The sequence below is a fragment of the Lepisma saccharinum genome, chromosome 13, assembly GCF_977018435.1.
Source record: "Lepisma saccharinum chromosome 13, izLepSacc3.1, whole genome shotgun sequence".
Lineage (NCBI taxonomy): Eukaryota > Metazoa > Arthropoda > Insecta > Zygentoma > Lepismatidae > Lepisma > Lepisma saccharinum.
Window position 1 is genome coordinate 58643645 of NC_139241.1, and position 25339 is coordinate 58668983.

The 25339-nt window shown below is 38.8% G+C and overlaps 1 protein-coding gene across 4 annotated transcripts in view; it reads left to right on the top strand.

Moving 5' to 3' along the window:
• LOC145997324 (uncharacterized) overlaps positions 1-25339 on the top strand; it is a 90797-nt gene that overhangs the window by 52234 nt on the left and 13224 nt on the right. For 2 of the 4 annotated variants that reach the window (XM_083134239.1, XM_083134241.1), the window contains exons 2-4: positions 3345-3463; positions 6049-6321; positions 11651-11859. In XM_083134239.1, coding sequence (XP_082990365.1) covers positions 3358-3463; positions 6049-6321; positions 11651-11859 — 588 coding nt within the window. In that variant the 5' untranslated portion in view covers positions 3345-3357. The remainder of the gene's footprint in view (positions 1-3344; positions 3464-6048; positions 6322-11650; positions 11860-25339) is intronic. The other 2 variants (XM_083134238.1, XM_083134237.1) reach the window with 1 other exon arrangement.

A 25339-nucleotide genomic window follows, 5' to 3' on the forward strand; every position in this document is an offset into this window, starting at 1 on the left:
AATTAAAAGGTGACGTAGCCGGGTCTATATCACCATTTTCCAGAAGAGTGTCTATGTGTTCATTTATTTCTGAACGCAAGTGTACTGGAATAGGTTATGCTGGAACATGAAATTCAGAATCGTCTTTAAGTCTTATTTTATGGGTGTAATTTATGGCCCGTCCGATGTCCTGATCTGACCACGCAAAAACATTTATGTACTTTTCTAATAATTTTAAAAGTTTCTGCTTCTGATGAGGCTCCAGTGCTGGATTTATATCCAGTTTACTTATATCTGGCATTGTACTGGGTTTGGTTCCGGATTCTCTGACTACATTAACCTGAGCACTTTCATCATTTCTTTCCTCACTTGAATTGGGGCTTTCCCAAGTTTCAGCTGTACCAATGCGTGCTCCTTTTCTGATTATGACATTATAATTATTAGGATTCGTCATCTCAATTAAAGGTGATTCTGTATTCATGACAGCTGTGGGCACTAATAACCCTGTTTTTGCCTGTAATTGCAAATCTGGTTCTAGAAAGCTTAATTTCTTGTCATTTGAATTTACAAGTTCTACTGGTACACACAAGTGAGTCCTGGGTTTGAGTCTCATTTTCTTAGAAGCAATATATTCCGGCACTAGAGCAGTACTCATCAGATTCGCAAATTTTACAGACACATCGATGACTTTCTTGTGTTCAGTTCTAATCTGGTTTGGCGGAGGCGTTCTAAATCGAAGTAAAGTGAGCCGATTTTCATTAAAATCTAAAGTTGTCTTTTGGCCCCTTAAAAAATCATTACCCAGTATGGTCGCGTGTTCAAAATTTGGAACAACGCGAAAAGCATGTTTAAAATAGTGACCATTTATGGAAAAGGTTATGATAACAATTTCTTTTATGGCGAGATGATGATTTGACCCCCCCCGAATGGCTGTGGAAATTTTGAGATGTTTTGCCTCTGGAGGTATACCCTTATCACTGTAAACACTGATTTCCGATCCACAGTCCACAAGAAATTTTCGATTTTATGTATATTAAATTTTGTTGGAGAAAAGTATAAACCGTTATTTGTTTGCTATCGGTCACTACGCATTCGTCTCTGTAATGCGTAGTTAAGATTGGTTTAAATTGTCCCTATTTCGCAAGCACGTATCTTCTGTGTGATTTGGATAATCACACACCCTGCAGCGCTGCGTTTCACGTCGCTCGCTCTGCTCTCCTCCGCTTCGCGGCGAGGAAGATGAAAATCCGCACGAATGTTGTCCGCGCCCACGCCCCTGTGTACGTTGGTTGTAATATCTGTCGCGATTTTCAATGTTCGGCCTGTAATTTCTTGGTAGTATATAGTAATTTGTTCTTCTGTAATTACCCCGGTATGCCCCCCGATCATAATTGTTTCTTTGAAATTCGCCTCTATTTGTATTATTTGTATTTTGGTTATGGCGTTCTGAATCAGTGTTCGTTTGCTTTTCCTGTTTTTCAATAACTTCATTTAATTTCAAAGTAAGGCTAGCTAATTGTGCTTCTAGTCCGGTTTCTTGAGCCTGGACTCCTGGGTTCGATGTTTTTGTTTTTGTTGTTTTTAACTTCTTGACTTCATCTTGCAAGGACTAGACACTCTCATTCAAATCGAGATTAGCCTGTGCATATGCTTAATCGCGATTTCCAGCACTCATCCCTTGAAAGTTGATATACTGCTGTGGCATGCATGTTCCGCCGGAAGGAAAAAATAAATTCTCTTTCTGAGCTTCGCATGCAATTTCTTGCAGTTTACGTTGCCTCATTAAATATTGAGTCTTCTCGAACGCTTTTAAATCTGTGAGCAATTCGGGCACTGATCCATAACCCTTGTCATATGTTTCCCTTATGTAATCAGGTAACAAACCCTGACCTACATGTTTTATCTGCTGATGCATTCTACCCAGTGAATTCCTCGCGAAGTTTGGTGTTTACAATGTCATAAGTCCAATTTTGATTTTCCTGTACTTGAGACCAAACTTCATGCCATCTTAAAGCTGGTCCACCCAACAAAACTGGTAACATTTCTAATTTCTTTGCGTTGTCCCAGCCACTTAAAATGGCTAGGCTCTCAAATTTGTCCAAAAATTTAGAAATATCTTCCCCTGCTACACCCTGAAATTGCATACTTTCTAGCATCATAGGGTGAACAAAGTGTGAAATAGCCATGTTCCTAATTGGGTTTGAGGATGAATTACGAGCTAAGGTTCTTGTCTCAGGGCTGATCCCGGGAGACGCAAATGGGGGTGAGTTATCTTCCTTATTGTAAAATTGCTGTTCTAAAACTTGGTGCGTTGTCTGGTATTTATTGAGCTGCGTTTACTTATTGGCGTGGAGCTTGCGCTAGGACCGCTTTGATCTAAATTAGAATTTAGAGTTCTTTCGGCCAATCTAATTATTTGGTTAAAAGTTTCATTCGGTTCATCCTCTGTGCTAGAACTCGACATTTATCATAGCAAGAATAATTTCCCCTGACCTTTAGCATTAAAAAAAAAAAACGCGTGCCGACTTATGAATTCTCTATTTTAAATGCGTACGTAAACAGTTAAAGATTTAACATTTTCATCATGAGTTTCATCCTTTCTTGTCCTGATTAAGCGTAACTGATCAAGCGTATATGAATAATAAAAAAATATATGACTGAAATCCTTGTTCTAGATTCTTAATTTTCACTTATTTCAAATTGAAATGAATGAAAATTCCAGCATCTCCATCCACGTAACGAACTGCGAGGTTCGTGGGATCAAACCAAGAATGTTAACCATTATGCTTGGGTGATGTAGTTTTGTCATTCATTCATCCTCAATGGTAAGCACTCGCCCTTGGCAGATAACGTGATGGTAATGGTCGAGAGGTTACTTTTCACACATGGAAATGGCACAACACGAAGAATTGGTTTATATCTTCTAGTTTAGATCAACATGGTTAGAGAAGGATGTTACCTGTCTATTCGATGGTAAATAGTTCCTCGGAGAAGACTCTTAGACTTGCGCTATGCAGGCTCGCTCAAACTCCCCGATCTTCCTCGTTCCTCGATCCAAAGCAAAAGACCTCACGTCGCCTGTTACCCTCTCACTTATCCTTTCTTCCACCACCTGGTTATTGCTCCCTAATACCAGTTGATCAGCAACTTACTTTCAATCAACCAGGAGGATTGATTTAATACTGACCTAGCATTCTTTGAATGCTTGAGAGAGTAACGGCCGACGAAGGAGGTTATTGCTTTTGGCTTGCTACTTTTCTCTAATCAGGGGAACCTGTTACGATACAAAGAAGAACTACAATTCAAGTGAGTTTGATAATGTCATTGTAAAGGATATTAACTTGAACAATTTTGTTCTGTTACAGGTAAACTCCAAACATGAACTTAACTCTGCTCACTCACTTGATGCTTAATCTAACGAGTGTTCCTCGTCCAGTGAACGCTCCAGATGGGTACTGTTACGATTTTAGTCTTGACAGCTCAGGTAAATTTCAATCTACAAGGGAGAGTCATTTGTCTTTGTTTATTATCTAGTAGATTTCTTCATGTAGGGTTGCACAAGTTGGCTGCGACCCTCTCTGATGGCGCAGGGGTAACGTCCTTGCCTTGTAATCAAGGGGTCCCGGGTTCGATACCGGGTGGAGGCACATATTGGTTCGGATCCCACTTTAGACTGTATATCCAGTCCCAATTAGCCTTTCTGTGCATAAAGTGGACTTAAAACGCCAACTCAATCAATCACAAATTGGCTGCATTTCAGCATAGACCCATCGCTCATCTACATATAATTTCAAGTTTGAGTAAGTGCCTATACTTTAAGAACAATAATCTTTAGGATGTACGTGTAGTCACTTTTAAGCCACTGCAAGGACCACCTGCAAATTGAGGCCCTCGTCGAGCTTCGTTCTTCAATTGTGGACTTGCTGGTGTGGTAAGCATGAATAGAGATAATGAATTTTCATTTACGGAAGAATTTCTGTACGTTTTATTCTTCCAGTGTGCAAAAAATCACCGTTCTTCACTGGTGCAAGTGTGTCGAGGAGGCGCCATATTAAAATAACAAATATGGCGTTTTGAAGTTCGCGTGATCAGTGTTGTAGCCTTGAGATTGTTTTGTGAATAATAGTTGATGCGTTATATAAAGTTGAACTATATACAGTCTATCATGCAATTTTTGTTGGACTTTTAAGGATTTCATTTGATTCTCCCTCGTAAAACAGCAATATTTGCTGTGTTTTTAAATCAGATTATATTGTGTCTTTCAGATATAGCTTGTAGTTAACCTTCTGTGGTATACTCTAAGTTCCCAATCTTGTAGCAAGTCTGTGGTAAACTTCTTGTCCTCCATTATCTCTAGAACCATTAAGCAGAAAAATGCCTAATTCTGTTCGAGTAATGAGAATGAATTTTTATTGCATTATTGCTGTTCGATATTTGCAATTAGTGAAGTGACTTCTCGGAAAATAATTAGTTAAAACTAATCTTCAATCTTACCAGAAGGGTACCCTGATGTGAGTCTCTACGCTGGTGACGTTTGTACAAGTTTACAAGAATTTTTAAGTATCGCAGATAGGAGAAATGATTTTTTAATGTAGTAGAACAGAGTGTGCTTGAAATTATAGCTGGAAATTATGAGATTAATTACATATATAAGGGGTTCAGAGCATAAGTGTCGTATCTCCATTTAATACAGTTTTGAGAAAAAGGCATATTTAGATAACTTAGTCCTATGTTTAGTTGTTGGAGCACAAACAACGTGGTGCTTCTATGAGTAAGAATTTGAAACATATAAGATACTTACTTCTAGCATTGAAATGTTAATACTTCACACTTCTAAGTTATATATGTAATTCAATTTTCATGAAAAGTGAAGTTACGCCACAACATGGCCTTAGGCAGAAAAAAAATCGGTGGGGGGGGGTCCATTCAGAATTGTTCTCATGGGCATTGCCAGAAATTTGAACAACAGAAATAGGCCTAATAACAATAATTATACAATATTTAAAATTTCATAATAAACCAATTTTATTCCTTAATTATTATTAATAATATTGCTATTGTTATATCATTGAGGAGGCTTACTCTATCAAGCAGATGAGTTTTTTTAACGTTTTATACAGTGTGTATTAAAATGCACAATTATTATTCTTTGTTATTAAATTTAAAATACCTTGAAGAAAAAGCTTTAAAAGTTAGATGAAAATTTTAGTCTTAAAGTTTTTATTGTTTGACCTTAAAACTAAATTTTTGGAATTTTGAAAACTGTGTAACCACTTCTTTTTTAACACTTAGCCTGGTGCATGTATTGTAACCTTAATTGCAAACGTAATGCTCTACAAAACTGGAGATCCTAGGTTTGAACTCTTATCAAATGGGACTTTAAAACCTTATCGGATAGGGAATTTTAACGTTGGAAAGGGAATTTAGGGACAATCATAAAGGAATTTTCAGTCTGACACTAGAAAGAGGACAGCAGAATTAAAAATCGAGGGGTCGCGGGTGAGCTGCGATTCCGAGAATTAAATCTGTTTCGCTCAAATTTCAGAATTCCAAATGTTTCAAAATTCTAGCACGATCGTTTCAGCATTACCTACCTCCCTGTTGTATTCTTGCGAAACTGCGAATATTTTTTTGGAAATGAGTTACAGATTTTGGTTTCTGAACTTCCATTAATCCAACATGTCAGAAGTTTCGGGGGGGTTGAACCCTAGAAACCCCCCCTCTAAATACGGCCATGCGCCACAACCCCTCATGTTTTAATGAAAATTAATGTTAGTATTTTGATGTTATCCATGAAGAAAGAATAGTCCCATGGCAATTCATGCATGAAACATTTTAATGAGTTATTCATCTCAAATAAACCGTAAAAGTAATTTTCAATACGCAACGGTAACTTTAGAATACTTATATTCTGAAATGAATAACTGTGACTACTGGCCCTGATTCTCAAATTTAAAATTAAAAAATTATATATATCACCCGTAACAATGAAATGCCCCATAACATTCCAAATACTGATCATATGAATGTGTAAAAACGCTGCTGAAGCATTTTGCATAAACTTTTCAGGCTATCTTCGATTTCTTGGAAGATACGGCGATTATGAAAACAACAAAGGCATGGGCTTGTATAAAATGCACGCCGATGTAGAATCCTGGGACGATGCAGAGGAGGTGTGCAAGGAAGAAGGCGGCCATCTTGCGGTCATCGAATCTTCGTACGAGGCGCAGGCGCTTCAGAGGATACTCTTGAAATGGTACATCGACAGCGGAAGCTATTATACCCATGCCTTCGTAGGCTGCAACGATCGCGAAAGAGAAGGACAATGGATGACAGTTCTCGGTAGGTTGTCTATCAAGGACATATTTAGGAGGAGGGAGTCCAGGGGTCTGGATCCCCCGAATAACTTACCAAGTACAAAATTAAATATTGAATTTATACTTGTTTAGCATTTGATGTGTAATCGAGGGTCTCTTTTTATCAACTTAGGGTAAGGTAGTACATTTTCGATCACAAAAACTTAAATTCAATATAACTTGAAAAAAATTGGCAGCAAAATTACAGTTTTTGTGCCAATGAAATGTTTACCTATTACTAAAGACGCTAGCATAACATGACATTTTTAGTAGTTCTGCTACTGTAGACAGCAGAACGAAATTTCGGTCGGATAAAATTTGATTAGAATCGTACCTAGGCAGGTACAAATCTGATCACCGTGCGGTACAATTTGGATCAACAATCAGTGAAGAAACAGTATCCTTAATGTATACTAAAAGGTCAGCGCTTCTAGGCTTTTGTGGCTCACATGATTGTCAAGAATCAAGACAACCTTGCCTTCCGTTTTGTACCTCGTAAAATGTTGTAACCATTGAACAAATACCTTGTCATTGATGTACCCTTTCTTGCTCATGGCCACAATAGAACAAGCAGGCAAACCATCTCCAAATTCAGGTTTTACCCGCTTTCCTTTGAAAATTTTTAACAGGGGTACGTAAGACCCCACTGCATTACAACAAGCACACAGCGTGACATTCTCTCCTCGTTCCAAGTTTGTCAGTAATACAACTTCTCGTTCTCCTTTTCTGGACACAATTTTAGGAGGCCTGTTATCCACTTGGAAGCCACATTCATCCTGTTATAAACACACTCTGACTTATGTAGCACTCCACTCTCTTCCATAACATTGTAACATTGTAATGTGAAATATCGTTCAGTGTATGTTCTGTCTAATCCCTGAGCACGAGATCTTCATAAGCCTTGCGGTTTCCTTAACGTCAGTGCGGGATGTCTTCTCATGAATGCCCAAAACCAATCTATTCCAGCAATATTGTTCTCACCCCAAGGGTGGGTCACATTATTTCCTACTGCAAAACGGTACGCAGCTACCCGCACTTCCTTCGGTGTCAATCCCAATCCTCACCCTTCCAAATACATGCCTCTCCACAATTGCGACTTCCATCTGCTTGGAGAAAACTGTTGGATGGCTAGCATCTATCCTGGAAGGGGAAGGAATACCCCCGCTTCTTGACGTGCCATCGTTACTTTGTTTTGGAGGGTGGCAAAGGAACATGATAACGTTACCATGCTCCGCGCATAGGTAAGTGTCCCTCTAGAATAATCTGCACGGCATTTTCGAGACATCGGGACGAATTCTGTTGATCTACCTTCTTCGGTGCTCGTTTAGGAGGCATCTGTACCAATAAGTTGAAAAACGCATTTACTTTGTGAAGTAACCTGTGGCATGCGTTACGGTAATGGAACTCAAACTGTATACCTCGCTGATCGAAATTGTACCATTTCCGCCTATCGAATATGTACCACTTTGTGCATGGAAACAAATAGTTCTGTAGCTCCCTTATCTCTCACCACATGCCACATGCTACAGCCACCACATGCTTGTCCACGTTTAACCTGAATTTCGCTGTCCTACGTTCAAGCATAAACACGGGGCACGCAAAATGACAGGCAGACGTTTATATACAAAGCATCTATTCTACCTACAACGTACTCACCTTGCCATACAAAATTACATCTAGTTCTCCGGGTTTTCCGTAGAAATTCTCGATGTTTCTGCACAACACACCTGACATCCCACGCCTCAAATCAGCGTTGACAGTAACAGGAAGCAAAATATTCGACTTTTTGAAACGGGTGATCGAAATAGTACCTATATCGAAAATATACCACCCTACCCTATTTGAAGGCAGTAAATATTTAGTTTTTAAAAAATCCTTTATTTAACATTAATTTGATGTGTGTGTATGTATCTTCACAAAGCCTCACGTAGCACATGGCATTACCTTCTCTTGCACGTAGTATGATAACTCCTTAATGACAAAAATTAAACAATCAAAATATGCTCGTTTAACGTTTGCTGTATAATTGAGGGTTATTAATTTCCGCCGAACTTTGAATGGCAGTACCAAAGATATTTATCTGAAACTTTCATTTTCGTCAACTGGATCTAACATTCTTTCTTGTTATTTAATAAACATTCAATTCCTTATCTATTTAGCATTGATTTCCTTCCCAGAGCAGTTGCTTTAATACAAATTTTAACCATCTTAACTATACGTTAGATAATGAATACATGCTTTTATACAGGGTGTCATTTTAATGGCGCCCACAGACCACAGATTCGTATAGAGCACATCAAAAGAAACAAGTTTTCTCAGTAACATTTTTCTCGTTGGTGCGTCGATTCGACGCTACAGCCGTTCAAAAAAGACCGTTTTGCCGCCTGGATGCTGGCAACCCAACACAACATTTGATCGTATTTGTGACGTCATTTCCTGCGGCGAAACAGCGCACGGCAGGATTGCAAGGAACACACAAATTTTATGAAAAATGACAAACTATCAATCACATTATTAGCTGTAAAACGAAGCGAGAAACGAGTCCAGAAGACCGAACATCATAGTCTGTCTATCAGCCAGAAGATCAGTAGTCATCTCAGGGGAAGGGGGAAGTGAACCAACAATATGTGAAATGGTAAAAAAACTTATTTAAAATGAAGTGTCAATATCGTATTTTGTCAGCCTACATGACAAATATCAACAACAATAAATTTTATTGGACTTGAGCTTACATGTGGCTGTTTACGCCCAGCTACATGTCAATTTTTTGCAAATCTCGTTGCAAGGTTGATATCTACAGGTTTGTGTCCAGATGCCTTGTGGTACTTTCGTTCGTGCTGATAACTGAAGTATCCGAGGTGCACGTTGTTACATTACGGCTAAAACACGGACAACCACAGTAACAACGTAATGATGAATCAGTAACGAATATACTGCCCTGTTCACAGTTGCAAACTATTACATGTGTATCCAGTGCATACATAAACACAGTCATCGGAGAGCTTGTATTACTATACTTACGTATATCCCTGTATTTTCAACCATTTTTGCCGCTTGCCTCATAATGCCCTGAATATACATTATATTATGTGTTGCTTACCTTTTGAATTTTGAGTTCTTTCATTTCTATTTTGTCATCTGTTCAGTGTGTCACAGACAACTAGTATCAGAAGGACGAAGTGGATAGACTAAATTGTAGATGCCAACTTGGTAACTAGATATGCAAATATTTGACATGTAAGCTGAGACAAAATTCGATATGACCACTTCCACTTGAATTGTACTTTCTTTCTACCATTCTTCGTATCGTTTGCTTACTTCCTGTTAGGTTACAAAACGTGTTTTCTCGTTTTGTTTAACGGTACATAATATGGCTGATTTTAGCTATGTAATTTTTCACAGAATATATGTGTTCCTGGCAACCCTGTAACGCATCGCTTCACGACGGGATATGACGTCACAAATGCTAGCAAATGTTGTGTTGGGTTGCCAGTATTCAGGCGACAAAAAGGGCTTTTTTGAACGACTGTAGCGCCGAAACGACGCTCCAACGAGAAAAATGTTACTGAGACAAGTTGTTTGTTTTGATGTACGTTTCCGTGGTCCGTGGGCGCCATTAAAGTGATACCCTGTATATCTATTCTCACACCATTTTTTACCTTTTAATGTAATAATGGCAATACAATATTAATTAAATATTTATTTATAATATAATTATCTTAATTCAAACATTTACATTATTATTTCTGAGACACTTGGTTCGGACTCCCCCTGGTGTTTACATAATTTCAGTTCCTGCATTTGAACACCGTTCACCATTTGTGTAATCCACTCAGAACAGTAGCTATACTTATTATACTGATCGCAGATCCAACTGCCGGCTGACCTGCACAGCTCTATCTGTCCACCAATGGTTTTCTGTGGTGTGTGGCTTGATGAGTGTCACATGAGGAGTCACATCCCTCTCCGGTTGCAAGGTTGCCAAGCGTAAATCTGTTTTTGTCAGTTGTCTTTATTAGCTTGCTTGTACATTGTTTTTGTGTTTTGTGTACTAATTTTCCGTGCTTTGTGTACAGTTTCTATCCAGTAACTGTGCTGATCATCTCTCTCTCTCTCTCTGTCTATCTATCTCTCTCCCGTTTTACAGTACGTTTGCCAACATGATGTGTATTCGACGCTCATTTGTTTAATCTCGCCAGGAACTGTCGGTGCCTTGTGACTCGAAAACGGCCGATGTCAGTCGCAGAGAATAAAACTGATCGCTGATTCGTTGCATCCCAGCCGTCAGTTGGAAATGCGTGCAGTACATAAATGCACTGCATGGCGTTCACTAGGCTTCAAACATTTCTATAGTCTTCTGTGGAAGTTCGGGCGCACCTTGGCAAGCAGGGTAGCATCTGAAAGTGAAACGATTTGGTAAGATGGTCCTTGTCATATATCTTGATCTTGTATACCATCTGTTCCCCGTACACACAGAGAAAAACCAGCATCCGTTAAAAAAAAAAAAGCGGACTATTCATCGTCCACGGATTTTATAGGTACCCTGTAGTACTCCCACTACCCGATACAAATAAAAAATCGTTCACACAGAAATACAATCCCCTCCAAAATACAATTCTGAAAAACACTACTACTTGATATACAGGGTGTATCATAATAGAGTAAACAAATTTTAGAATTTATTTCGACTAAACTGTATGGAATACAACAATGATATTTATTGTGTATTAATCAGTAACACTTCAAATTTCTATGAATGTCTACAAATGTCTACAAATGTTCAATGTGACTTCCACAGTTATGCGACACGCATCCCTTCAAAATAATTATAGTTCTCGCCGCACTTTTCACAAGAAGTCCTCGTCCACCAAAGCAAGGGCTTTTCTTAGTAACTAACTTTTGCATCAGAAGTAGTTGTTAAATTACTATTTTTGTGTTTAAGAGACTATTACTTTTCAGTCATCTGATGATTCTTGTATGAATTTTATTAATCAATTAATCTCCTTGAGCTGTAGCACATTCTGCGGCATAGGTGGCACATATACTTTGTCTTTCACAAAGCCCCAAATGCAGAAGTCTAGGGGTGTAAGGGCTTGGAACTTTAAGATCTGTGAAAGTCGCCATTTTCTTTAACACTACACCAGCGTCGTCACAATGGTATAGTCTTGAGCATAGCATGAAACAAAACTTGAAGATTTTCTCATTGTTATACATTGTTGTGTTTCAGATATTTAAAAAAAATAATAAACCTGATAAGTCGTTTACTCTATTATGATACGCTGTACTGTACATTAGTTTGTATATTTATTTTGTAGGTGACTCTATTCTTGAATCTGGTTACTTCTTTGGCTGGAATCCAGGCGAGCCCAACAATGGTAAGTCCGAGGATTGTTGCGAGTATGGAATCCGTGGCGGAATGAACGACGTGAGTTGTTCAAGCCCACGTGCATTCATCTGCGAGAAACCAGCCATGAACTTCAGTCCAGCCACGGAAGACAAAACTAGCTGGAAAGGTATATTCCAGGTAAAGGAACACACCCCTGTGATATTTCGTTTATGTAGAATTGCTTGTTTTGTTTATTATAGCTCGCTATGATGTATTTGTGATTTAGATGAACCTTATAATTCGTAATATACAGTTTCGAAATCGATCGAAGAAAACTGCTGCGTCTTTGGAGTCAAATAATAATAATAATAATAAAATCGCCTTTATTGGAGCGGGCGTGTTTCGGCCTCTAGGGCCGTTCTTACAACAGACCCTTGTCTGGGAGATTAATAGAATGGAATAAAGAGTATTCTATACATTGAGAAAAAAATAAAAATAAAAACATGAAAAAGATTACATATCAATACAAATAAGAACAATTAAATATATAGGTATATACGCGTATATGTATAGATAATGAAAAAGAGAAACAGATTTACCTATAAATTGTTGAACGTAGGTATTTAATGTTTGTTGCTTTTGTTTTAGTACATATACATATATATTCAGTAATCTGGAGCAATGAAAAATATAATAATAATAATGAAGTGAAATAAAATAATGAAATTATAATATTTATATGCACACAGTTACCAAATGTTACAGTGAGTATTTTTATGAATGAAAAGTTGCTCGTGATTAAGTATTTCGCTGCCTTGTCAGTAGATACTGTTTGAGATTCTTTTTAAATAGCTTATGGCTGTTGATGGATGTTAGGGAGGTTGGGAGGGAATTCCATTCCTTAGTGGCAGTTACGGTAAATGATTTTCCGTAGGTGGTCGTATTATGTACTGGGACTGACAATAATGTTTTTCGTCGTGTTACATGTTCATGTCTGCTCGAATTTGTGTTCAGTTTTTCAAAGAGATATGCAGGCTGTTTGTTGCCTAGTACTTTGTGTGTTAAAGTTAATAATTGCTATTTCGCGAGATTTTTGGTGTTAAGCCAATTCAAATTGAATAAGTATTTCGAAATGTGGTCCCTTTTTTTCAGCTTGTAAATGAATCTTATGCATGCATTTTGTAGCTTATTAGTTATGGAGCAGCTTTCATTGTAAGCAACCGTGACTCCGTAGATTAATCGTGATAAAACTAGACTCTCGCAATTTTTTTTTTAACCTCAATGCCTACAATATTTTTCAAGTGATGTAATGCTCGAAGAGATTTGTTGGCTTTTTCCATCTGCTCTGAAATATGACCTGACCATTCTATGTGGGAATCCATGACAACCCCAAGGTTATTTACAGTATTTTCTAAATTTAATGGGTGGCTATTCAATTTGGGGAGAATCATGTTATGTGTGTTTTGGCTAAGCTTTTTAACCAGGAATTTCGTTACCATTATGACAAATTTTGACTTGGTGGGGTTTAATTTTAGTAAGTTAGTTTGTGCCCATTCACTTATGGCGTTCAGGTCTTTTTGTAGTTGTGATGCTGCATTTGAGAACTCTTCTATCCTTGTATGTATGTATATCTGAGTATCATCAGCATATTGGTGATACTGCGCATGCGAGAGGCTCTTATGTAAGTCCATTACATAAATGGAGAAAAGGAGAGGTACAAGAATGCTTCCTTGGGGAACTCCATTTCCAATGTTTAACCACCCAGAGGAACAGTTATTTTTGCCTCTGATTTGTACAGTGTCTCTCAAAAGTTTTAGGACAACGACATTTTAAACTAGGCAACCCAATTTACACAAGGCGTTGGTGGGTTGCATATAGAGTTAGGCTCAATTTCAGGGTTGCCACATGCACATTAGGTATTTATAAAATACGCGAAAGAAAGATATTCAAATATTATTGCATAAAACTAGAAAAACATCAGTATTACATTTGTTGCAATACTCTCAGAAAGAAACAACATGGATTTTATAGTATTTCATTGTTGATGAGTCTACACAAAGGAAAAGTGGAGAGAGGAAACGAAAGGGAACAAAGGAGAGGAGAAAAGAGAAAGCAAAAGGAGCAGAGGAAAAGTAAGGAAGGGAAGAAAATAGAGGACAGAGGAAGTGGATAGGAGAAATAATGAGGAGAAAGGAAAAAGATGCGAGGAGAGATGAGGAAAATGGAGCAAAGAGGAGAGAAGAGAGGAAGGAAAGCGAGGTGATAGAAGAGGAGGAAAGGAGTTTGGAGAGGAGAGGAGTAGACGATAAGAGGGGAGTGGAGAGTAGAGTAAAGGAGAGAAAAAGAGAAGAACGAAAAGAAGAGGAGAAGAGTGCAATGGAGTCGGAAATATAAGACAGGAGAGGAGATAAGAGGAGTGGAGAAGAGTGGGATGGAGACAAGAGGCGAGAAAAGTAGGGAAGGCGGTATGAGATAAAAGTAGAGGAGAAGGACGGGAGAGAAGAAGGAGAAGGAGAAGGAGAAGTTAAGAACAGAAGGGACTGGAGACGAGAGGTGAGAAGGGGTAGTTGCAGAAAATACGTCTCGGCGTCAAGAACTGATGCATTGATAAAATTATTGACATGAAACATTCATTAACATTTTATAATGTGTTGGAGAATGTATTAGATCGGTGCGAAATTCCTTTTGGCCGAGTTCAGAGCAAGATAAAATCTTCCACGTAAGATCTTTGATTTTACCTGCGATTATACCACTAAAAACATGAATGTAATTTTCATATATATCCAATTTTTCTCCTCTTCTCGGTTCGTTGAAATTGTGTTATTTAAAATTTCCCCTCCCCACATCGTTAATTCCAATCTGAATCATTCCGTTTCATACGGCGTGGACAATGAACGCAATGGGATATGTCTAAAACGTACGAAAAAGTTTCTGCCACCGGAGGGGTTTGAACCCACGACCATCAGATTATCAATCCTTAACGGTAACCACTACCACACAAGTTTCGCTCCTGAATACAGGTAGAAGGAGCTGACCAATGTGAAATGCAGATCCAACCCCCCTCCTACATGTCATGTGCAAAGAATAGCCTACTTGTTTGTAACAAAGAAAACGAAGGTAATACGACTGGGCGAAAACATTTAATGGAGAATTCCACATGATGGAAACTTTTCAGTCGATATTTGTGAAGGTATCTTTGCATTGAACTCGAGTGGAAAAAGGGGTAATATTAGTGTGTCCTGAATTGCCACAAATATAAATGGTTATTTCATTAATATTTGTCAATGTCTTTGAAGCAGAACACAATTATCGTTAGAGTATCATAATTCAAGATCTGATGCGTGAAAATATCCCTTTAATCGTGTGTCAATTCATTTATTTGTTTATTTTTTTTAGTAAATTCCAGTTTTAGGACAATCTAGCCACTATGCACTATTATTACAAATAATGTTGCCATGCTCTTGTTTAATAGAAGGAGAATTAAATAAAAGAGAACACCTCGTAAGAAGGATCGAACCTGGGACCGCTAGCAGCCTATATCATTTCATTCAATTCTCAATTTCAGTACTTTTCAGGACAGACAATCACAAACATCAATGCCCGAGCCGGGATTCGAACCCGGGACCCCCGGCGTTGTAGCGCGATGTGCTAAGCACTCCACCACGGGGCCGACACCACTACACCACGCCCTTACCTTCCGTTGAATCAACAAAATTAAGTATTCTGTTCCTCCAATATTGTAAATGTCCTTGGATATACATGTAGTTGAATTTTGCTTTAATTTTGAATTGTTTCTTGTGGTATAGCATCTATCTTCGAGAATATATTTTGGAAGTGATGAAGAAAAACAAGAATATTGGTAGTTGTTGTGAAAATGCTAGTTACTTCTTCTAACTTATTATGTTGATTAGACATTATTAATGAAAAATATCTTGAGCCTTGAACATTGCAAGGCGATGTTCTCTTCTTGTGATACTGCAACATATGAAATGCTTGTTTTCTGACGCAAGTCTCGTGTCCAGAACAGTCTTATGAAATGTATTTGCTGTTACGTATGGTAACATGAAACAATTACAGCGTTTGAGAAAACGTTTGCGAACTGCTAAATGTGCGAGACGTTATACGTAAACAGGCGGAAAATTGTATTCATAAAATCACATCACATTTGACAGTGTTAGTCAATAGAGAGAGTCGTGGAACAGTGTGTTAAGGTGTTGGATTAAATCATTCTTATTTTACTATTTCGAAGAACAACAATTTTTAAGGTAGAACAACAGTCATTCCGTTCCGCTCTTTATTTCTTTTAAATTCTTACACATTCCTTTAATTGATTTTAAGAATAAACAAAAGTATTGCTTGCTTTTCTGTCATTGGCCTAGACAGTGGAATTACGCGTGCAAAGTTCCTGAAAGCTCAGATAGGTTAAACCGTTTATTGACAATCGTGAACTTTTCGTTTAATAGATAATATTTCGTTTTATACGACGGGAGAACATTGGTTGAATTTCCTTTCTTGCCCTTTTGAGATAATATATATACTTCTACAGTAGCAATCGCGTTCGGGAAAGGTTAAAGGATGACTTGGTATTCAAAGGCAGTAAGCTTGGTAACCTAGCTTGTTCGCGTTCATGAGTCACGCTTCACAAGGCCACTTATTATCGCAAAACATTGTGCGTCGATGCCGAGCGTCTACACCCAGCACATTACAAGTGACCAGAGTCGAATTTTAAAGAAAATCTGAAGAATAATAGATTTCATCAGAGGCGGCTACGTGGGCACTATCTCAACATGCAATATGTAATGATTCCTGCAAACAAAAATGCTTATTGAATGAGTATTCGGATAGTAATATATGCTTTATCGTGTAACATGTAAGATACTTATTGGGATTACCGCGTAGTAGGGCAACCGATCAATGAAAAACAAAATAAAATTGAATGGTTGGTTTAATATAGATAAATATTTTTTTTATTAATTTTTCCTTATTCCCTTGTTTCTCTTATTTTAATAATAACAATAACGCATGGCTCAAGAACTCTCGAAGAGCCTTGGCCTATCTCCCGACTGCCAGTCTCCCTCACACAATCCTTCCTAGTGATCTTCAACCAGATGTGGTGACGTGGGATCAGCACGTCGAACCCTCAACCATTATGGTGGTTATTCACCTGATGTTTACATTTTGGTTCCTGTTCGGCACGGTCGGGACCATACTTCTGGTTTTGAAAGAGTAACATGGATTATAAAGATGTATGGGTAATATCTTGCAGAAAAGACGACAATCATTGCGTGGCTGTTGGTTGCAATATGAGGTCCAGAACGAATATTTTTTCTCAAGTATCTGTGAATCTTTTTTCGACACACCAGATATGAAAACTCAGTGGATTCAAGCAGTAATGCAAAAAGACTACGAACCACGACATGAGAAACTACGCCCTAGACACGTCACTTCATCACCGTTAAATAAACCCAATGAAATATTTAAGTGTTTTTAAATTATAATTTTCTAACGCACATATGTTGGTATAACAAATTTAAAACGTAAATTTTTACAACCATGCATGTTATTATCTGTGGAAGAAAGAACAATTAAGAGAGCTGTGTTCTAGTAGATACACAATGTCGAAAAATTATCCATTCTGATATAATCAGAGTACATTTCATTTCTTTTGTTTTAAGTACACTTTATGCACAGTAAGGCTATTCGGGACTCAACCTAGAGTTTAAGTCACATTGTGCCTCCACCAGATATCGAATCCTGGAACACCTTGATTACAAGGCAGCGACGTTACAGCTACGCCATCGAGAGGCTTCGAAGTATTTGAATGTTTATAAATAATGTAAGCTTTATTTCAACCTGCCGAATCCTCCAACTTCCTGTATATTCGTATCATGTGTGGAATTGCCTGTTTTTTTTCGTTTTCGTGGAATTAAAAATCAACTGGCGTAGCTATATATGTTAATGATTAATTAGAATGATAATTATAAAGAATGAGAAGTGGCCAAACATAAATTAGAACCAACTTAAAATACACGTTTATGTAAAAATTGATCTGTGGTTTTATTAATGAGAAATAAAATGTGCACTTTATAACTATTAGGTTAAGTAGAATATCTTTGTTTTTCATCGGTGTATTTAATCTTCCTTTTACCTTTAAGAATTTATTATTATTTACTTCTTCCCTAATATAAAAAATCTGTAGCTTAATTTATAGGCGAATGAACGTTCTTGTTTAATGTATTTACCAACGAAACCATTCGGTTCGATACCCGGTGGAGGCACATAGTGGTTCGGATTCCACTTTAAACTGTAGATCCAGTCCCGATTAGCCTTACTGTGCACAAAGTGAACTTAAAACATCAACTCAAAACAAAAAAAAACGAAACCATTGGTATAGAGGATCAACATTGTCTCAGTAAAGATTTCTATTGTTCCATAAATCATCATCCAATGACTCTGGGAACTGGTCAATTTCTTCGAGGTATCTTTAATTCTCTGTCACTTAAACATTTCAAGTGATCCATTTTGTATCCGCTCCTTTTTAACAAAGTAAGCTCGAAGACAATCTGTATTCCACTAACTTATATTGGAAACTTGGTCAAACCGGAAGTTATTTTATCGCCTTCGATAATCGAATTGTCTGATCGACTATTTTTTGTTTACCCAGGAACATCCCCCATAGGAGATTTACGAGACCGGGTTACGCTACTCACTCGTAGCTCCCCAATTTCCTCACGATGGTGGGTTGCCACCGGTCCCTTACACAGGCCGAGAACCCAGAGACTGAACCCAGGCGGACTCGAACACATGCCGTCCCGCAGTCGGAGTCCAAAGCACAGCGCCTTAGACCGCACGATCACGGAGGAGGACTTTTCTTATTTTACTTTTGGCTAATCGCGAGGATGAGGATGAATAATGAATAGAAAAATAAAAAGAAGGTCACGCACAAAGAACAGGACGGGTCTTAAACCTCTTAGGTGACGAGTCCAAGCCCTAAATATGAGAATTTCAACCATAGACCTCAATTTTTTTTTAAAAAAAAATATAAACAAAATTACTATTTACACTAAACTTATTATCAAGGCCAAAATAGTTTGTAACTGTGAAACTACCCTCTGAATGCAAATTGACATGTTTTTTTCTTCTTTCTTCATGTGAGTACTTCTTGCGAAGATAGAGAGATACTTCTTGCGAAAACAATTAACTGTGCCCTGTCCCAGCATGTCTGGAGCAAAGCCGCGCATAGCAGAAGAGAAGGGGGAAGAGGGGAAGGGGATCGAGTGGAAAGAGCGAGGCAGCACACGCTGCTGGAAAGGCTGGCAACTGCAGTGGATCTCCTCCCTCCACGCAATTCCGTTCCTCTCATGTGTTCATCGCTGCTCTGATACTTGTTTTGTTCACCTGCTCCAGAGATAAGTGGGACAGAGTGTAGTTCGCATACATGTAGCAAGTAAGGCAACTTATCTCAGAATGAAAATTCCACAGAGTTTTCAAACGTTTGTTTGAGCAATGATGACTGGACACGGATCTAGTGGTCTAAAATCATTTGTAAACTTGAATGTATCTCTTTACTGATACCAAGTTATAAGGAACTATTTCGTAGATGTTCATGTAACCGTTATAAAATTATAAATAAAATATATTCACAACCTTAGATATACTAATACGAAGAAAGAAATTCAGAGTAAGATTTCAAATGCATGCGTATAAAGTAATTATAGAAGTATAGAGCAATATGAGAGAATTGAACTTTTTTTTTTTTTTGCAGGATAACGTTTACAATATTGAGGCGAAAGAATAATTAAGGACGTAGTGTAATGGTTAGAGTTCTTGAGAGCATTGTAAGCGGTCCGAGGTTTGATCCTCCATACGAGGTTTAAAAATATTTCTCCTTCTATTAAACAAGAGCATGGCAACAATATTTGTAATAATAGTGCATAGTGGCTAGATTGTCCTAAAACTGGAATTTACTAAAAAAAAATAAACAAATAAATGAATTGACACACGATTAAAGGGATATTTTCACGCATCAGATCTTGAATTATGATACTCTAACGATAATTGTGTTCTGCTTCAAAGACATTGACAAATATTAATGAAATAACCATTTATATTTGTGGCAATTCAGGACACACTAATATTACCCCTTTTTCCACTCGAGTTCAATGCAAAGATACCTTCACAAATATCGACTGAAAAGTTTCCATCATGTGGAATTCTCCATTAAATGTTTTCGCCCAGTCGTATTACCTTCGTTTTCTTTGTTACAAACAAGTATTCTTTGCACATGACATGTAGGAGGGGGGTTGGATCTGCATTTCACATTGGTCAGCTCCTTCTACCTGTATTCAGAAGCGAAACTTGTGTGGTAGTGGTTACCGTTAAGGATTGATAATCTGATGGTCGTGGGTTCAAACCCCTCCGGTGGCAGAAACTTTTTCGTACGTTTTAGACATATCCCATTGCGTTCATTGTCCACGCCGTATGAAACGGAATGATTCAGATTGGAATTAACGATGTGGGGAGGGGAAATTTTAAATAACACAATTTCAACGAACCGAGAAGAGGAGAAAAATTGGATATATATGAAAATTACATTCATGTTTTTAGTGGTATAATCGCAGGTAAAATCAAAGATCTTACGTGGAAGATTTTATCTTGCTCTGAACTCGGCCAAAAGGAATTTCGCACCGATCTAATACATTCTCCAACACATTATAAAATGTTAATGAATGTTTCATGTCAATAATTTTATCAATGCATCAGTTCTTGACGCCGAGACGTATTTTCTGCAACTACCCCTTCTCACCTCTCGTCTCCAGTCCCTTCTGTTCTTAACTTCTCCTTCTCCTTCTCCTTCTTCTCTCCCGTCCTTCTCCTCTACTTTTATCTCATACCGCCTTCCCTACTTTTCTCGCCTCTTGTCTCCATCCCACTCTTCTCCACTCCTCTTATCTCCTCTCCTGTCTTATATTTCCGACTCCATTGCACTCTTCTCCTCTTCTTTTCGTTCTTCTCTTTTTCTCTCCTTTACTCTACTCTCCACTCCCCTCTTATCGTCTACTCCTCTCCTCTCCAAACTCCTTTCCTCCTCTTCTATCACCTCGCTTTCCTTCCTCTCTTCTCTCCTCTTTGCTCCATTTTCCTCATCTCTCCTCGCATCTTTTTCCTTTCTCCTCATTACTTCTCCTATCCACTTCCTCTGTCCTCTATTTTCTTCCCTTCCTTACTTTTCCTCTGCTCCTTTTGCTTTCTCTTTTCTCCTCTCCTTTGTTCCCTTTCGTTTCCTCTCTCCACTTTTCCTTTGTGTAGACTCATCAACAATGAAATACTATAAAATCCATGTTGTTTCTTTCTGAGAGTATTGCAACAAATGTAATACTGATGTTTTTCTAGTTTTATGCAATAATATTTGGATATCTTTCTTTCGCGTATTTTATAAATACCTAATGTGCATGTGGCAACCCTGAAATTGAGCCTAACTCTACATGCAACCCACCAACGCCTTGTGTAAATTGGGTTGCCTAGTTTAAAATGTCGTTGTCCTAAAACTTTTGAGAGACACTGTACACGCTGCTTCCTGCCAGAAAGGTACGATGCAAACCAATCATGGGTTATGCCGTTAACCCGAATGCTGTGTAATTTAGCGAGTAGAACTTCATGGTTCACGCAATCGAATGCTTTTGAGAAATCAAGGCATACAAGTAAGGTGATTTTGCTTTCATCGATAGTTTTTTGTACATCATCAGCAACTTTCAGAATGGCTGTTGTGCTTCGGAAAACTAGATGTGGATATTACGTGTGTGAATAGCTGTTCGTGTACAAAACGCTCTAGAATTTTCTACATTATTGGGCGCAAATCATTCATGTTTTTAACAGGCTTGCATTTTGCGTGTTGCAAGACGATTGCCTTTTTCCACGCTTCTGGGAAGATACCCTGTGCTAGGGAGATATTTATTATGACGGTTATAGTATTTACGCAAAATGGAAGTAATAATTTTAAAATGGTTAAGTTTATGCCATCGTCTCCACATGCTTTACTACGTATCCTGCTGAATGCCTTCCGTATGTCTTGAGATGTCACTTTAGTAAACGTAAATGACTTTAGGGGTTTGAGGGTCAAAAATGTTTTGCAAATTTTTTCCAGCGCATCCTAGTCCGCTTCACTCTGCGAAGCTTGTATAAAATAGTCATTAATGCTATTTCGATCTAGTATTTTTTTTCGGGAATATCTTGACTGACATATTTGCTACCTATTAGGCCATCTTCACGCAGGTTCGCCCACATTTCTTTCGCATTATTTATGTTCTTATCGATTGCAGATTTATAATAGTGAAACTTGCTATTTCGCACTATCTTTTTAGCTCTGTTTTTAAAGTATTTGTAGCTAAGAAGGCTATCGTTATCGCCGATGTTTACGTATTTCAAATTATAGTAGTCCCTAAGCTTACAAAATTCACGAACGGTATTGTTTATCCATGGCGCTGGAGGCTCTGCGCGTTCTAACAGGTATGTGTTTGTTCGCCAGCAATAGTATTGCATCATTTATCATTTCGACCTGGCTGTTTACGTCCTCACATCCCTCTATATCCTTGTGACAGTCAGATTTACCGTCATTATTATTATTATCATTATTATGCATGTATGTAGCGGTAAAAAGACGTGTTGATTCAAAGTGTTGAGTGTTTTAATTTGTAAGATTACATATTTGATTTTTGCCAAGCCGACGGGAGAAACGAGGCGTTCGCGTGTGTTAAGGGTGAGCACCTGAAGGGCCACGCTATGCGTCTAAAGCTTAGGAAATTCGACCGTAATGACAAACATTTAAATATCTCGGTTTCCAACGGTCAGATTCATGTGAAACTTATACCAGCGCAGCGGCATGTGTGCGAGGACGGATGTGTGGAGTTTCGTCACGATCAAGCGACAATTACGGACGCCAGATGAAATCGGTTCTAATTGATCAGTTTGTGGACAGCGATTGCAATTGAGCTATGGGCGACAGCCAGGCGGAAGCTTAATCCGCACAAGTAAACTTCGAACACGGTCCGTCCTAGTTTGGAGACAATAGAGCGTGGTGGAATAACCTCTTCGGAAGCGTCACTCCAACGTGCGCCTAGCGTCCTTTTTCAAAATCCAAATAAAACGAAGGACATGGTTTTTCGATACACAGTCTTACCGCGATCCTTGTAGCGAGAGCAGCTCCGTGCTACCTCTCCATATACAGTTTTGCCGCGATTCTTGGAACGAGAGCACCTTCGTGCTACCTTTCGTGTACAGTGGACTTTGTTGTGTTGTGCGAACACCAGTGTATGTGATAGGCAGTAAGTCTACACGAGTGCGCCTACCTCAACCGCTGGGGGAAGTTGAAGCGAAACCGTGTTTCCGTGATTACCTTACGCCATTTATAATTTTTGAGAAACGAGGAACACCGGAAACTATGGCGGGCTAGAGGAAGAACAGAGATGGGGGCGTTACGTCGATTCGCCCGATGTCAGAAGAAACTACGCCGATGATGCCTATCCGCCGCCATGGAGAGAGAGAGAACGTCGAACGCCGCCCTATTGATACGCCGACGATGCCTAACATCCGCCACGTTGACGCCCCGACGACGCCTACCAGCCGCGACAGAGAGACGTAGAGAGAGATGTTGACGCCCCGACGACGCCGACGACGCCTACCATCCGCCACGTTGACGCCCCGACGACGCCGACGACGCCTACCAACCGCGACAGAGAGACGTAGAGAGAGATGTAGACGCCCCGACGACGCCTACAACGACCGCTCAGATGCGACGTCCGAACCGCGCCATACCACAGAGATCCACCGATCCCGAGAGGAAGAGGACCGGGGAACTAGGTGTTTGAACCCTTTTTGCATCTTCATCGTCACGACCCAGGAAACCTTTCGCGTGGATACTATGTGTTTTCAATCGCCCATAAAGACGCCAGGATGCACCCCGGAAGCTGAGAGATGGTAAAGTATTCATCTGTGTGAACCTTAGCACGTGACGGCCCGATTGATTTAGAGAACGCCCTTGAAATTCGTCGACATTTTGAAAACGCCCACTCAACTCGAACTTCATACCAAACTCCCGTCGCGCTTGTCATTTGTAATCTATTCGTCTCAGGTCAATTTTTCGTATTCCTTGTGATATTTTTTTATGATCTTAAATTCATTGTTGTTTGTGCTCCTTTGTATTTGTTTAAAGTGCGTACTATTAGAGTAAAGCGCCGCCCGCTTAATTGCATATTCTACTTGAGGTTTGTTCATTTTTATGTGTCAGCGCTGTGTCGCTGCTAGCTATGTCCGGTCGCATATGTGATTATTTGTTAAAGTATTTGCCTGGTAATGTGAATTGCTCGTCGCGGCGAAGTGTTTAAGTCCCGCCTGCTAGAGAGTATATGTTTGCGCCACTCAACGGAGGTTATTTGTTATGTTTGGAACCACGTGAGGTCTTGTAAAAGGAAAACGTCCGCCCACGTGAATGTAATTGCCGTTGAGACGCCTTTGTTTATACTGGTCAAGTAATGTATGGTCACCGCGCCGACTAGTTTCTTTTTTAAAAAACAAAAGGTGAACTTAAGTAAGGGCTGGCTAGGATTTAAGTAGCACTGGAGCAAAATCACAAATGACCTGATTAGACAAAAAGTAAGATAAAATTAATTGAGAATGCAATAATTAGGGCTTGTCGTCATAAAACCTGTACATGTCATGTATAATTTCTTGTGTCGATGACCCCATGAGGATTGAATCTGAGAGAGAATGTGAGAGTGCAAGTGTGGGGACCTGTAATAATACCATTTTTGTTGGTTATGAATAGAATATACTTTTTATTTTCATGTTAATTTTGGGCTATATCATTTTCGTATGCATGTCGCTACCCGTGATTTTCAGGTATGCAGATAGCCGCTTCCCGGCTACAGGTAAAGAGGTGGTAATTTGAAAGTACATATGTTTTTGTTTTTATTCGATATGGCTTATTACTATGCACTGTTGGTCACCGGTTCCTACACACGAACTTAACCTGGACCGTAACGCTATTTCGCTTGTCCGAGGGAGATTTTGCCGCCTCTATCTAGGTAGTGGTAGCATTTGTTTTCCCGGGCAAGGGAGGGCGTAACATACATCCTCCCAGGCTGAATTTTTTGCATCCTCATTGAACTTCCTGATATCTAGTTGTTTGAAGTCACGGTAACGGACAAATTTCGTTTTCGATTTTTTTACACTATTATAAACTTGAAACACTGCATACACTGTATCATGATCAGATATACCTGGCAATGACTGTTGATTTACGTATAAAACCTTTGTCTTTTTAGAACAGATTATAACGTCTATTAGGGACTCCGACGTGGCAGTTTTCAGCGCTGGCTTTTATACAATTTGAATGCCGTTTAGTTCTTTAATTATACCCGACAGTAATTTTGTATGCGGATCTTTAGGTTTAAAAAAATCTACGTTTACATCACCGACACAAATATAATGGTCGTAGTTTACGAATGCGAATTGTAATACATCGTGCAAATAATTGAATGTGGTATAAGATATATTTGGCGGCCTGCACACCAACACAACAGCTACATTCTCTTTGTTGCAACAAATTTCGACTACTAATATTTCAATTTGTTCGTCTAGTTTTAAAAAATTGTGAATTTCTATTATTTTCCATCGAATATTT